General features: G+C 39.6%; 1 protein-coding gene across 1 annotated transcript in view; it reads left to right on the top strand.

Annotated features, from left to right (window-relative positions):
- PARN (poly(A)-specific ribonuclease) overlaps positions 1–2,312 on the top strand; it is a 36,254-nt gene extending 33,942 nt beyond the window's left edge. Inside the window, 1 exon segment of the mRNA XM_010719707.3 lies at positions 74–2,312. Coding sequence (XP_010718009.3) covers positions 74–126 — 53 coding nt within the window. The 3' untranslated portion in view covers positions 127–2,312.
- Positions 2,313–16,107: the final 13,795 nt, after the last annotated feature.

Here is a 16,107-nt window from a genome sequence, read left to right as displayed (position 1 = left end):
ACTTTACTTCTTTCCTTTCAGTATTTGTGTACTGAAGTCATTAATATAGAGCTTTCTGATTCTGTCTTTTTAGGAAGCCTCACAAGTAATTCCACTGAAATTTTTGAAGTCCCTGAAACATGGTAGGAAATAACTGCCTTAACAAGTGGAATTGATTGAAAGCAGTTGTGAGAACACACCTCCTGGAAGCCATAATTTATTTAACTGAAGTGGTGTTAACAAATCAGTATGTGTCCTGAAAACCAGTTTAATTATTTTAAGCTGTTTACCGAACAATCACTGTCAATTTTACTTGTGTGTATATTGACTAGTATATGATCTTGTTGTTGATCAAGTGAAATCCTTGCTGTTATTATGTTAGGTTTAAGAAGCAAGACTAAGTGTATTTCAGTCATCCACTTTGGCACGTTGGCTATGAAATGTACAAAAAGACCCGGCAGTCTATGATTTTGTGCTAGACTTTCCTGTGCTTGAGGGGAGTTACCACAAATCTCCTAATCTTTAGATATTTTTTCAGGCAACATCAGAGTGCTGTCAGAACTCTTGATACAGGTAGAACTGCAGTTTCACATATTGCTTTTTACCTGTTACTATCCAGAAATCATTTTTTAGTTTTCCATTCTTTACTTCACCTCCAGTGCAGCCAGTCTTCATCTGAATAGCAACTTTACAGATACCCTTTTCCAAAAATATAATTTATGTGCTCCTTAAATATTAATTTCTTGGTGGGAGGTAGTTTTTTCTTTGTTTTCACCTCTGCTGCTGTTTTCACCCTTAAGTCCCTATCTATTTCTTCCCTGCTTCTTCCCCATCTTGTGGGGTTTTTGTTAAAAATGTTTTTTGGTACCTGTGACAAACCTGCTAACTGTACCAGCCCTCTATTTGTTTAAAAAAGATCTGCATTGGTAGATTTCAGAAAATGTTTGATATTTAACATTTTTGTATCATGGAAATAAAAACAAAAGATGTATTTCCATAAAATGAAAATTAAAGAAATTTTCTTAGGAAGTGGTTTGCTTTTATGTATTGGCTCCTGAAATATATTTTTTGTGCTCTTATTTTGCTCTTCATAATACTATTTTTAAAAATTATTTTAAATCTCCATACAGTTTTCAGTCTATGTCTGGCAGACCCTCTGGGTCTATGGACTGACTACTTTCAAGATATTTGTGAAATATAATGAAGAAAAGCCAAGTCTATTGAAAAAAGCTTGTTATGCATTTCCCTTGGAAAAAAGAATGAGGGTTCTGCAAATCAGCAAGTTGAAAACCATTTCTATGGAAAAGTGGAATATTAAGAAAGTTACATCAGATTGTACTTACATCACAGTGTGAACCATTGTCATTTTAACAGTGCAGCAACCTGCTTGAAGGTATGCCAAAATTTGTGGGTTTTTAAGTGATTACAAGAACTATCTCGAATCTTGAATTTGTTTTGCAAAAGGGAAAAGGATTTAAATCCCTCAAATGTGAAATGTCTTATTTCTAATCTCGGAATACTGCTGGAAGTAGTGCACCTAAGGTTTGTTGTTACTGTTGGTTTGTTTAGTAGCAGCCATAGCATCATATTATTGCACTGAAACGTGGGACAGAAGACAGTGTTATTAGTGATGCTAGGGGAAATTATCAACAGAACTCTTCTGATCCAGAGCATATGTAGCCGCATGGGAACTTGTCTTCATTTCATTACAATATGGAAGCTTAAATCCTTTCCAGATTATTATTTTTGTACAAAGAGTAGGCTGGGTGTATATTTCTCTAAGCTACTGTATCCACTATTTCCAGTCTTCTTCCCACTCTGAATTTTGGAGAGCAGGATGTCATTTATCTCCAGCTGTACTTAGTACCTCTTAGGGAAATAATGCTGGTTTGTTTTCTAGTCCTTGTGTAGCCTTTGATTTTACCAGATAATACCTACTTACACTAATAAAGTGAGATGGGATTGGGACTGTGATATCACTAGCACTAATTTGGGTGGAGAGTTGTCAGGGTAGATGCTGCTGTAAAGAGGAAATGACCCCCCTGATATTTGCATCAGAACTTGTTATGCTGTGGCTTTTGTGCACCTCACTATAAATCAAAGCACTAATTCTAGCAGAGGAGAAATGTGGCTTCCTAAATTTGATGCACATTTGCTTCCTGATGTAAGTTTAAAATATGTGCCTGCAGTCTGCACCTTTACAGCTTTTATTCCCAGAACACAAAGTTGTCATCACCAGTCTGCGGCCGCAGCGTTCCTCAGGCTGTGATCTCCGGGCTGTGCGCTGTCTGTGACAGGAGGGTCGGGCACCTGGGGTTGGGGCGCTGTGTGGGGGTGCTGGGGCAGCAGCGAGGTGTGGACAGGTTGTTCTGGCCTGGTAAAGTCAGGTGTATCTACCATACTTGGATAGAATTACTTTTTTTTTTTTTTCTCCATTCCTTTTTTTCCTCAGGGGAAGCGGGGAGTAAACCCCATGGATGTTGTTTAATTTTGATGCTCTTCCTTTGTTTTCTGTTTGAGGAAGCAGCAGTGGCTATACCTGGTTCTGTGTGCCGCACAATTGCCCTAATCGGGGCCAGAACAACTTCCGGCAGGAGGAGACCTCCACAGTGCTTGGCGCTGGGGGCCTCAGGGCGCCCGGCCTCCATCTTCCCTCAGGGCGGGGCGGCCCTCAGCCCCGCCGCTGGGCGATGGGTGCGGGAGCAGCGCTGTGTGCAGCCAGGACGAGGTGAGTGCCCAGCAGCCTTAACGGCTTGTTTTTCTGCTCTTCAGTTGCATAAAATAGCCGATGTTACCTTGCTGATGGTTGTGCTGAAGTGAAAGGTTTCCTTCAGCAGACGGTGGGCGCTGCAGTGGAGCTGTGGTGCTCTGTGCTTGTGCTGAGGTGAGGTGAGGTGAGGACTGGCAGTTCCTCACTGCAGGCGGTGGGGATGGGGTGCAGTGTGGGTGTCAGCATGCTGCTCTCGGCTGTTACCTGCAGCTAGCGTCGGTGGAAGCAGAAATTCAATTGGGAAAACAAGGGAATTTTGTGATTAAAAGAGGAGAACTTGGGAGTGTAGACCTGAATGTGAGAAGTAAGGAAAACCTCTCCATGGGGAATAAAGCAGGAGGGCTGGAATGTGTTTATTTGACTGAAATTTAAACTTGACAGTGACCAATTATCAATAGCACTTGAACGCTTCATTGTTTGAATTGAAAACAATGTTAAAATTGTACTTAAATTGATCATCTGCAAAGTATCTCAAGCATCTCTGGGATGAGAGGTGGTTTGGACCAGAAAGCATAGGTGTCACAGCGCGGGGCATAGTTTGTTCTGGTGGATGAGAGAAGCACCTGTGAAGGGTATGGCGTAGTACTGAGTAGAAGAGAACAGCACGAGTGTCCCTGCAGTGTGGATGAGAAGAGGGGCAGATGAGTGGATGAGGCCTGAGGGAGAATGAGTATCCCACGTAACGCTAACGTTGCTGGGAGTGCAGCAACCTATGCATGCACTCAGCTCGGAGCTTGTTTTGGAATAAAAACAAAATGCTTCAGATGATTTAGATGGAATACTAAATTATTTATCCACCCAGTGGAGAAAGGAAGAGAGAGGTAGAAAGCTAAAACTTAGTGATTCTTGAAAAAAATAGTGCCGTTAACCCCTTTCTTTCTTTAAGCCGTTGAGTTCTGTCATGGTGCTTAGAAGATATCTGGTCTCCCAGATGTACCCTGTGTCTTTAAATCGTGATAAATGTGACACAGGTAAAAATGTTCTCTGCACTTCAGCTTCAGGTCATACATGAGGGTACTGTTGGTAATCAAGAGGTCTTGGCTTCTAAGTCTGTAGACTATTGCCAGCTGAGCAGGTGTGCACAGTGAAGAAGATTCCTCAAGATTCTCCACAGTACACTAGTAAATAAATATGCAATTGCTTGTCTATTTCTGGAGCTTTTGTGGCTTTGAACTTAAACTGACTAACTCCAGGTGACTGACTTCTCCTGTGTGTTTCACAGAAATAGCACCTCACCATAGCTGATTCAGAGCTGGTGGGCTCGGTTGGAATTTATAGGGTAATTAAGATGTTCTTTTTTGCTTTAATAGATGTACGTGAAATTTCTTCTAAAAATAAACAGCCGTGAACTTTACAGCAGATCATGGGTGGGTCACAGCTCAAAACGAAATCGTATGGAATGATTTATTCATAAATATGATGCAGAAAACATTTAATGAAACGAAAAAGTTAGACTTCCCCATTGTTAGAATCATTTCTTAAAAAGTCTCTGTATGTTTTTGCAAGCAATTTCCTGGTTTATGACTAGAATCACCCTGTGTGATCTGATTGCTGTTAGAATGTAATTGAATGTGAAAATTTGGTGGTTACGACTGTGGCTAGTGTTTCATCCTAATTTATGATCTGCTTACAACCCATCAAATGATTGACAGCTGTTTTCAAGGTGATTACTTAGAAATCAGTCATTGAGGCTGAATTGAGAAGGTGGCTGATTTGTTTTTGTGCATATGGTATAACAGCCTGAAGGACAACAATATATTGACAAAATTCGTAGTTTTCTAGAAGTTTACTCAATGTAGAGTTCCTGACTTAAAGGCTGAAGAGCCTCTTGGTTTCTTTTTAGTAATTGTTTTATTTAATGAAATTTTAAAAATACACAAAGATAGCAGTAGCAGTGAAAAATTGTTTTGCTGTAACAATGTACCTGCGTACATTTAATATTTTCTAAATAAAACTAAAAATAGTTGTGCAGATAAGACTTCATATAGGGAGTGTTCAGTTATGCTCAGGAATTGTCAACATTGAAAGTGAAATTAGATCAGAAAATGAAGGATAAAGGTGTTTTCATGTTTTGTTGATACTGTGTTAATGCTGCCTGTGGCTGTGAGCACCCAGCTGGAGCACAAGAAGCTGTAACATACAGTGGAGCACAATCATGGCTGCTGTTCCAGTGTTGTCCTTGTGGTCAGACTTAGAGCTACTCACATTTTCAGTGAGAGTTTGAGCACCTGACTTAATCTTTTCACTGTAGATTGTGAAAAAGAGCAGTATTTTCTTACCAAGCAGTCCTACTAGGTTTGCAGCTTGCATGTTTCTTTGAGACAGCTGGAATTTTCTATACATGCTCTTAAGGCTCTCCATTTGTGCTTGCTTTTTCCATTGAAATAACTGCTCAGAGCGTTACCAGATTTTGGACAGAGAGGCATCACTTCAATGCCTAAATGTCTCATTCTGGACAATTTTCTGCAGGCCTGGCTGTATTGCAAGGCCTGTTCTAAAAACACCCACAAAACTGTTTTGTCTATCTCTAAATGTATTTGATGACTGCTCGAGTGGATGTCTGATAGTGGCAGGAGGAATAAAGCCAAAGCTCGGCATGTCAGAGCTTTGGAAAGCAAACAGTCAGTGATGGTTTTGGTCTGATGGGGGAAGCAGCAGAAACCTGTGGGCAGAGCCAGCAGGAGGCTGAGCCTCACCTGGTGCTTGAAGCAAGACAAGTGCTACCAGAGTGACTTCACACTCGGAAAACTTTGCCTTTTTTTTTTTTAATGCTAAACTAGAGTTGCCTTTTAGATATTTAGACTTGTATATGACATATGACATAACAGCTTTCCAGCTTTGTCTACGGAGACACAAATTGCATTAAAACTTTACATTGTCTACCCTAGGAAAAACAGAAAGGTGAAAAAGGTTACTGTGGTGATGTGTAAATACAGAAGTGGTAGCAGATGGGAAAAAACTGCTGTGTTCTCATTAGCTTTTGCATTTTTTCCATTGCTGCTCTTGCTCTGTATGCTGTGAACTAATGGACATAAGTGCTTACCCCATTGTTTAGAAGAGCATTACTGACTTCTATCCACACTTGAAAAAAAAACCATTAGACATAGTTTTCAAACCTTGCAGTGCAAGGTGACAAACTGATATGGTGCTGCCATATTCCAGTCTTTTCTCCTGTGGAAAATGAATTGGCATGAATGATCTTAAAAGGAAATCCAAGCTCTGCCACTGATCCCTCTGAGTGAGTGGATCCATCTTAGCGTGCTCTGACTGGCTTTTAGGTAACTGAAATTAATACTGGAAACTGGAATGGAAAAAATGGCTAATAGAAATAAGTGAAAGCATCCATAATCATAGATACATAGTATTTGCTTAATAATAAAACCAAAGCAGACACTTTAAGAACCCTTATAAAATTCCAGGGATCCAAACTAAAGAATGTGAAGCTTACATGGCTGAGTTGAAGATACAGAATTCTTTACTTATATTTCCTTAGAAGAGAGTAATGGCACAGTGATTAAATAATATCATACCACGTTCAAAAACAAGGTTTCCAAACTCCTCCCCCCCCCCCATTTCCTGTAGTTGGAGCCCTATTTAAATCACTGTAAATCCGCTTGGCACTTACTGTGCTCAGCCAGTTCATGCGCTGCTCTGGATCCAGCTCGCTCTCAGTGCCGCCAGCTGTCCCGCTGCCTCACACCTTCCATGCTCTGTTGTTTTGCAGCACGGAGCTGACTGGAGCTACAAATGTATGCCTGGGAGGTGGGTGGCTGCACGCATTCCCTTGTACATTACGGATTCTTTAGCTTGGAAGCTAAAAAGCTGCTAGAAGTCATTTGTCTGAAACTACAGTAATTCCGCATAGATTGATTTGTCTGTGTCCCACTCCGCAATGAAGTGTGTGGTGTGGTAGGTAGTGGAATCTGCAAGCATTTTGAACTGGTTTTTTACACGCACGTATACCATATCTCATAGCAAATGTTAAGAGTGACTTTTTCTTCTCACGTAGTTCATCTGTATTTCCACAGGTTGTGATTATATTTTCAAATGTAATAGCATCAATAGCATTTGAGGGATTCCCTACTTATCTTCACACTGTTTTTAGTTCTTTCAACACCATCTCATCCTCACAGGTTGGAAGACTTTGGCTACCGCAAGGATATGCGTGTAGCTATGGATGGGACACATGAATAAAAGTGGTGTCTTCTGAAAATTGTCACAGTTCACAGATAGCGCATATGAAGATCTGAATGATGGGATTGGTAGAGATCTCGTGGCCAAACATGATTGATTATTTATTGATTTTTCTACCAGTGGTGATGGAATGTTGTGAGGATGTTTTCTATTTATGAAAATCAGTCCAATCTCAGAGAAAGATTTTTTTTCCCTGGGGTTCTTAAACTTAGCTATGTTGGATTTAAAAGTCCTTTCATTTTTATATTGCTGTAGCAAAGCTCTTATAAGTCTAATATTTTCTTTAGTTTAGACTTAACTTTTATGAAAGTCAGAGAGCCCAAACATACTTTCTTCCTGAGAGATAAAATTCCTCTGACTTTCACTTATTATTTATACACCTTCTAGGGTATATCTCAGAACACTTGATTTATGAAGGTTTGGTCATTGCATAGAGTGAAGCTCAGCCACCCAAACCCACGTGGGTTTTTAGTGTTTTTCTTTTTAGTGAACATGAATTTAATAAAGTACTTAGCTGCAGATTCCAGTGAACCTGGAGAGATTTATGGTGTTACGAGGGAAGCCCTACAGTAATTCCTATTTTTCACAGCTGGACGCAGCGCATTGCTCAGGAATTTTACTGGCACTTCCATTTATGGTTCTTCTTTTCAGTTTTCCATAAAATTGTATCACAGAGAACTTCACATTCTCCTGACAAATAAAAACAAGAATTTAAAGATTTTCATGTAACTGTGGGGTGGACCAGCTGTAGTCCTTAACCTGACAGATGTTGTAGTCAATTTTTACTGCTGCAAAGTTAGAAAAGAATACTGCTCTTGACTTGTATGTTTCATTAGTGTAATATAAATGTATTATTTTATTTTGCTCTGTTTTTCTTCCCTTTAATAGCCGCCTAAAACAGGCAATGAAATGCTAAAAGGGAGGATGAATGATGCACTGTAAGGAAAGAGGCTCTATGCCAAATTCCACACATTTACACTGCCAGCATTTATTCACAATGTTGGTAAAATGGAAAACGCTTCTGAGCTGCTCTGTTATTTATAAGGCAGATCATTCTTTTCTTTTTCCTGGTAGGAGAGAGCATTAGATAATCTGACTCCTGTCACTGTCAGGTTAGCCACCAATCGTGACGTTGTGCAACTCACTTTAACCTGTCTGTGTCTCCAGCTTCTCCATCTGTATTGGGAAGTAATAGTTACGTATCTCAGATTATTACTCCGACATTAAGGCTTTATTACATAAAAAATCATACATTACACAAAAAAATCTAATTTAGCTCCATCAGCAAAGTGCTCTTTCACTGTTGAGTTGACAATTTTATTTGAAAATTGCTGTACTTAATTTTTCCAGACTGATGGACATATGAACTCATCAGCTAAAACTCATACAGTTAAAAAATTCTCAGGCATCAAATGACTGACCAAGTTTCAGAAAGTGAAGAATGCCAACAGATGTACAAAAGAGCATTAGAAATAAAAATCACTGAGAGTTGATTTAAAGTCTTCTAGTGTTACTGACGTGTACATTTGAGTATATGCACCTGTAATCCTATAACATGAAATATATTTCTTGCATATGAGGATTATTACTGAGAATGAAATAAATCTGAATCTCTAGATTGGAGGATTAATGTGTTGGCAGTTGGTCCAAACATCCAAATATTCTAAATAAAGATTCCTAGAAATTTTGTTGCTGCGCCCAACATCCAGGTGTGGTGGCCTGGGACAGTTCAGCTACTTCTGAGTATGGCAGCAATTCTTTAAACAAAAGAAGCAAGGAAAGTAAAGCCTCTTAGGCTGTGAAAGCCAAATAATCACAGGCCACAATGAATGCCAGTGCCATTTCTGCTAGGTACTTAAGTTTTTAAGATACCTTTGTTTAAGAAACCATGAAACCTAGAAAATAAACTTTGACCAATTCTTGGTTTGTGGAATGATTTATGTTAATAATATATTAACTATTAAAAAAGAAAAGAACTTAGAGCAGAAACCTTTTGTATTCATAGTGCAAATGCAGTGAATTGATGTCTATCTTCAATAAAGCAAGAGACCAGTGTTCTATATTCTTAAAAAACAAAGGTCTGGCATTTTTTTTTCTTCTTTGAAATACTGAGAATAACCTAAAGGCCTGGGATGGAGATTGGTGTTGACAGAAAATTGGCCTTCCTGCTGAGCATGTGCTTTTTGTTATTTCTGTGAAAAATCTACCTATTTAACCAGGTTTTAACCCTTTCAGACATAATTCCTGGTAGGATCTGTGAATGCTAGTTGTTACTAGCAAAATCTTGGGAAATTCCATTGCTTAATTACTCTTCTAGCTGCCCTCTGCCCAGGTTGGATGCATACCTGCCCCACAGAGCTTTGGGGTATGCTCTGTCTCCTTAATGTGACTAAATTTTAGGTCCCTTTCAAAGTAGACCTTTTGGTGCAGGAAATTTAGCTATGTGTATCTAACTGTTTTTGAAGGTTATTCAACTTAACCCCCCTGGCTTGGGACATCTGTCCATCTCACTTGCTTGGACTTGGGGATAGTAAGAAACAAGTAGAAAAAAAAAAAACATCTTAAAACAATTACAGCTGTTTCTGAAGTGTTTGACCACAGATGTAGAGCCCAAGTAGGTGAATTACCTGGCAACCTGGTTAGGGTTCACTGTATCTGCCCTGCCTCTCTGCTGGCAGCTCCTGGCCCGTAGCAAGGCTACAGAACCCACGGAATGCTGGCTTCGTGGTCACGGCAGTTCATAGCTCTGGATGTTAAAATTTAACAAATAGGCAGCACTTTAATTTCACATGCTCAGCAGTGAACCATAGGGTTTTTTCTGCTCCAGTTTTGTTCTTAGGAAATAGCATGAATAATTATGGATGCAAATTGTAGATGTGGCTGGTAGGGGAGGAGTACAGTGTGTAAAAGGTTGTTTGCTTTGATGCAAGTAGCAGTTAACGGCTGTAAAGAATTTGCAGATACTGAGCCTTTCCACCTGCTATTAAGAGAGTTACAAAACATGCTAGTTTCTCGCGTTTATGTTGGCTTAAGGACCTTGATCTGTCAGTGGGACTCTGCAAATCTCCCAAACTGCTGAAATTCTGAATTAACTTTCTATGTAACAGCTTTACATTCAAACAACCTTCTGTGAGTTACAATAAAGTAGCTGTATACCAAATTATCTTCAAGGTCTTCGCAGCTGAATATTTGTAAGGATTTGAACTTATGTAAGTGACACATGATTAAATTAACATTATGAAGTCGAAGGCAGATATTAGGGAGGGATTTCTAAAATCATCTTCTCCCATCCAGCTCTTCTCCACAGTTCTGTAGTCATCTACAGTAAGTCACTTAGTCATCTACAAATATGTTCTTTCTTCAAAAACAGCCATCCCGTGTACAGGCAGCGTTTGCTTGGAAAGGATCTGTCTCTCCAGTAGCACAGAACTGCGACTGACGGGGATTCTGGGCACCTTGCAGGATTGTTTCTGGCTACACCGACCCTAAAGCAGCAGAATGTGCACACAACTGCTATTTCAATTCCATAGTTCCCATGGGACAAAATACCAGTACAGAAAAAGTGTCCTTATAGAAGCAGAGTGCTTGTCCTGATGCTTTTCAGAAAATACTTTGCAGTTATTTTAGCACCAAAAAACTAACAATTAGATCAACAAATTTGTTTCACCAAAAAACTGGGCAGGAAGGTTGTCAGTGCCACGAATAATCTCCTTATCGAAGTCAGGTTTGCTCTCTGAAATTATCATTCCAAACTCCAGATTGCCAAATTCCATTTTAGCAATCCAAAATTTAATTTCAGCAACGTGGAGTTTGTCCCTTTCATTTCTGAAGCCAGATAAGAAGGAATTATCTGTCACTGTTCTTAGCAAGAAATCTTTCAGAGAAAATTTTATTTCTTTCAGAATTCCATTTGTTTTGATACTTTGCCTTTTGAAAATCTAATTTCTTTTGGAGGAATCACTTTTTAAAATTCCCACTAATACAGCTGTATCAATCATAGTCATGTTTTCATAATCATATTGTAATGGAATAGAGAGATGGTGATAACAACAGATTGAAAAACTATACAACTAAAATTGTGCACGAGGCCTGCTGATTGTCTGCCATAGCTTCATATTGTCACAGCAGTGAATACAGAAATTGTAGCACGAGACACAAAACTGTTTTTTTACAGAATAGGTGCTGTGTATCACCTTATATATTCCTGATGATGCATCTCCCAAATATAACAGAGAACCAAAATGAGAGAGGGTGGAGGAGAAACAACAATGTTCTTTAAAATGAAGGAGTGGAGTTTTCTTTTTAAAAAGATGAGAAGTGTAATAATAATAATAAAGTAGAAGACTTGTCGAGGCAAACACGTTGAAATCGTTCAGAAAAATAACTGCATGACATCATGTGAGAAAGTCAGAACCAAAAAAGGACAAGTTTTATAGGCCAAAAAGCTTCTATTCATTCCTAAAGAATTTCTCCTAGTCACACAAGAATTGTGAGAAAGAAATAAAGCCATCGTCCTTGGAACGCTCACCAAGTACAAATATGTTGTTCCAGAGAGGAAAGGTCAAAAAAGTAGAAATAGAGTAAAATAAGATACGGTTTTTAATCAGGAATGCTTATGGAGAGATACTGACTTACTGTTCACAAAACCAGAGCTGATGTTTACTCCCAGTAATACAAAGAAGACTGGAGCCATGGTGAAGCCCTGAATGCTCTTGTCTTTCTCAGCAATCTACTGCTTGCATATTAGAAAAGTAATTTAGACACTTTTTTCTATCTGGATCTCAGAGCAGCAGGGAGAGTTTCACACCTTCATGAATTCAGCATGGGGATTCCCAGGCACTAGTGATTTTCAGGAAAATAAGCTGCTTCACAAGCTGGTTTGTACCGTGTAGTTCACCGTGCTCTGAAGAAAATCAGTCTGTTGTCTAAACTAACCCACATAGCTTAGGAGGCAAAGAAACATTCAGGTTCAGAAGACTTCCGGGACTCGAGTACTACATTATGTTAGTATTTACGTCCGCTGTCATATTCAGACTACTTCAAAATAAATACTATCCTAAGTGCAACATGGAAAATCTTGCCATGTTGGTTGGAGATTACAACCCCTACTTTTCTGCCTATTTAACAAGAAAGTGGTTGATTAGGTAATGAAACATAAAACCACAGATAATTTATTTGCTCTTTAGTCGATAGCATGTAAAACCACTCAGTAGTGAGAATATGAAGAGTTGATTTGGAGTCCAAACTGACAGCTTGAGAAATAACAGGTGATCAGGAATGAATCAGTACCAACAGAGAACTGCTCATTCCCCGCTAAACAAACTGTCAAGAAACCAAAGCTTGGCTCAGAAGTATGAGAATTAATCAGTCAGCGTCAGGAAGAGCAGCCATGATCATTAATTTGCCACCTGGACATATTGATAGTAGCTACTCGTGCACTAGCAATAGAGACCAGAAGAGCATCAAGCCAGGAAAGCAAGAGTGGATTGGCCCAGCTTCCAAGTCTGTTTTGGAGTTACGTTAGTAGCAGAGTTTTCTGCCTGGTGAATGACTCCAATCTGATATTTGTTAGCTAAACAAGCTTAAACAGAGGAAAAAAGTGGAGCATGCATGCCAGGTATGTTCAGATGCTCACTCCAGAGTTTGCCGTCAGCAGTAAGCCTATGTACAATCAATGAATATACAGAAGATATAGTTGTACAATCAATGAATGTACAGATGATATAGTTGTACAATCAATAAATGTACGGATGATATAGTATGTCCAGGAGTTTGGCTGATATAATTATTATACTGGAGTGGGGAAAAAGGACACTCGCCCTATCCTGGGCTCACATGATAGACTCCAGTGAAGTGGATCTCCAGAGAGACCCTTCCCCACTGGCAGTCAGCTCTTCAGTGGCTCTAGGAGAGGTGCAGCCAGGCTACACCCCTTCCAGCAGCACAGCAGAACTGCCTTCACCTGTGCTGCCCTGGCTGACTCACTGCTTGCCTCAGGTGATCAATCAGAGGTTCAGGCCGTGATTCAGCAGCCCCATACAGCCTACATGTTCTGCTGTTACTGTATGTGGGAAAGGACCCAAGAGGAACAGAAATACTCTTCTGGACTATTAAATTCTCACATTCTCCAATGTGAGAAGACTAAAAGAAGTCTTTATGAAGAGTTGAATAACATTTCCTCACTCTTCTAACTCATGCAGTCTATTTAACTGATTCACAGACTACACAGTGTCCCCCATCACTTTAGATACTGGCACGTAGATTTGGGGTGTAGTCATCTTAAAGTCTCATACTATCATCAGACAATTCTGTTCAGAGTGAATAACTTTTCAGAATTTAGCTTACAAACAGCCTGAGCTCTCTTTCTGGCTTGGAGCCACTCGATGGCTGAAAGTCATGCCCTCTGCTGTAGATGCTATTGACAGTGACAGAATACTTCTGGTACAAAAAGTTTCTCCTCTTAACTCCAAAAGAAATGCAACAGCTTAATTCCCCTCAAGCCCCTCTCTGTCCCAAGGTACTGCAATGAATCTGAAAGTCCCAGTGTTAACAAGACTGCACTACCACAGAGATCGCTATAGAAAAGGGAAAGCATCATTGGGAAGTGGGTCAGCATTGATTTGGTGAGCTTTGAATCTAAGGATGAGCAGAATGGAGCTTACAGCAGTAGTTCAGTCTTTACAGTGGCGCCTTTACTTTGAGTGGTTTGACAGGAAGCTATTTAGGATGCATACAAAACAAGTAAGGGAGCTACTGAGAGTAAAATGAAAACTTCAGAGTCATCTATTGGGATTCCAAATTTACTTTGCTGAAAATTAATAAGTATCTTGGAAACAAGGGCTCTCCTGTAGTTTAGGAGGTGATCCAGACCTTTTGTGGTACAATAAGGACTGTAAGACCTCACATCTGAGAGGACCACTGCACATTTAGCACGGCCAGCTGGAGCACAAAACTAGGATTTGATGAAGGAAAGCCAGTTCTTCCTTAACCCTTGTAATGCTATAATGTGATGGAAAGTACAGCAGTAGTAGCAGGGTGGCACAATCCTAGGCTGCAGCCATGGATGCAGAAACAAAGGAAGAAAAACTGCTTACCTTTGGAGAACCTCAGGTACACTGAGATCTCCAATGAGATCCCCTCACCTCCACTGCCAGCCTGTAAGTGAGGGCTGGGGAGGGGGAATCTTGGTTCCACCCCTTCCATCACTCAGTGCATTGCACTGCATGCACCTGAGCTCCCCTGGGCTGGCTCTGCCTTCCCACCAGGTGCTCCATCACTGCTTCAGGCCACGACTCAGCATTTCTGCTATAAACTTGAAATGTGAAAGTTTGGCAGAAAAGAAAGTAGGAGATATCAGAGCAGTGTTGTGGAGGTAAATAGAATAGATAGCCTGTACTGAATCTTAGTGTCCGAGGGCTGAACAAGGTATGATGTGGGAGAAGTTTGTTGGTGTGATCTGCCCTTTTACTGACATACTCATGCAAATATCTTGAGTAGCATGGATAACTATAATGACAATTATTTAAAAATCTAGCAAGAAAACATTATAAGACACTAGTCTTTTATTTTTCTAAAGAAAACAAGTCAGCAAGAGTACAAACCTGATATTATAGGGTGTTAAAAAACAGCCATTAAGACTTTTTGCCCTGCAAATTGCTATTTTCAGAGATGCAAATTACTGTGCTCCCTGCCAACAATCTGTAGGCAACGAGGTTTTTCTTTTCAACTGTTAATTTATTTTTCTTTACAGAGTTTGTGTACATGAGTTAACCAGGCTTGCCCCATACCTGCTTTTTTGCGCAGAACCATCTTTCTAGTGGTGCTCTGTAGGAACAAAGCTCCCTCCCCATTCCCAGAAGCGGCACCACTCAGAATGAGTTGTTTCAGAACATACCCGGTTTATTGAGAGGATCAGTGAACACAGCAGCGTTTTCTTGGCGACAGGTAGAAAAGCTGGCAGCTAATCAGTTTGTTTGGAACAGTTTATTGGCATTACATCTTTGCATTAGAAACTTGGATTTCACTTCTTATTTTGTTTTTCTGTTCCCCTGGTTCATTTCCTCTATCATTTTTTTTCCTAATGATACATAAAAATAGCATGCTGAGTTTCTTTGTCCTGAACAGAGAATTAACTTTGTTGCTCTTTGGGTAGGGAGGCAGATTTGGTAAGAATTCTAGTTATAGGTATACATTATCCAACCATGAAAAAGGTAGCTAAATGAAAATCATCAACAGCATAGAAGGAAAGGAAACAACTTAAAGATATAAGTGTTAAATGTTAAACTTGCATCATCACCACTGCTGAACTTGTATGCTGTGCCTAAATATTTTGCCTTAGGATTTAATTTTGCCCTCCTGCTGAAGTGAAACACTTAAATTCATATTTTGAAGTCTGCAAATCAGAATTAAGGGCAATAGTTATTAGGGTAAGACATTCTGCTGTGTCTTGTGAACACAAACTGTTAGCATTCGGTTGCTTTTTTTTTGTCTGAATTGTTAAGCAGGCATTTTCCACATCCATACACTTCCTTAAGAACAAGGCAAAAAATAGTCACTGAGGACAAGGACAAGAGTTAGCAGCTGGCTAGTATGGCTTCTGGAAAACTTTAAACCTTTCTTAATGCTTGTCACAGCAATAGCCCAAAAATTCAGTTTAACGTTTGCATGACTGTATAATGTATTTATTAGTCTTAATCATGTTTTTCACCAAATCTGGAAATAATACAAGGAAGGATTGTTGTTCAAATAGTTTCCTCCATCTTTATGCAGAAGTACTGTTCGTGGTAAGAGTTACACAAATCTCATTGGTAGCTAAAGTGAATAGGTTCGAGTTTGGTCTCCTATCAGATCTAGTAGTTGGATGTGGTGCAGGAATGTCCTGAGTTGCCCAGGACCTTCATGTTTCCATGGGAGTCCAGTCTTATCTCAGCAATTGTCTGTGTTCTGCATCTGGAATGAATATTCTGTTTCCACTTTCACATCTCAAGAAATAATTTTGGGGGTGTCTTCATTTTATCTATATCTTCACATAACACCTACAGAACTATATGACATTTATGTGATGTCTCAATAGTGCATGATTTTTTTGTTCAGCAGGGGTTGTAAATCATCTGTGAATAGGTGTTTGGCTACTTCCAGCATTTCTGATATTAAATGTGAGAGAA

Source organism: Meleagris gallopavo, chromosome 16 (assembly GCF_000146605.3).
Source record: "Meleagris gallopavo isolate NT-WF06-2002-E0010 breed Aviagen turkey brand Nicholas breeding stock chromosome 16, Turkey_5.1, whole genome shotgun sequence".
In the NCBI taxonomy this organism is placed as follows: Eukaryota; Metazoa; Chordata; class Aves; order Galliformes; family Phasianidae; genus Meleagris; species Meleagris gallopavo.
This window is presented reverse-complemented; position numbering and strand designations above follow the sequence as displayed.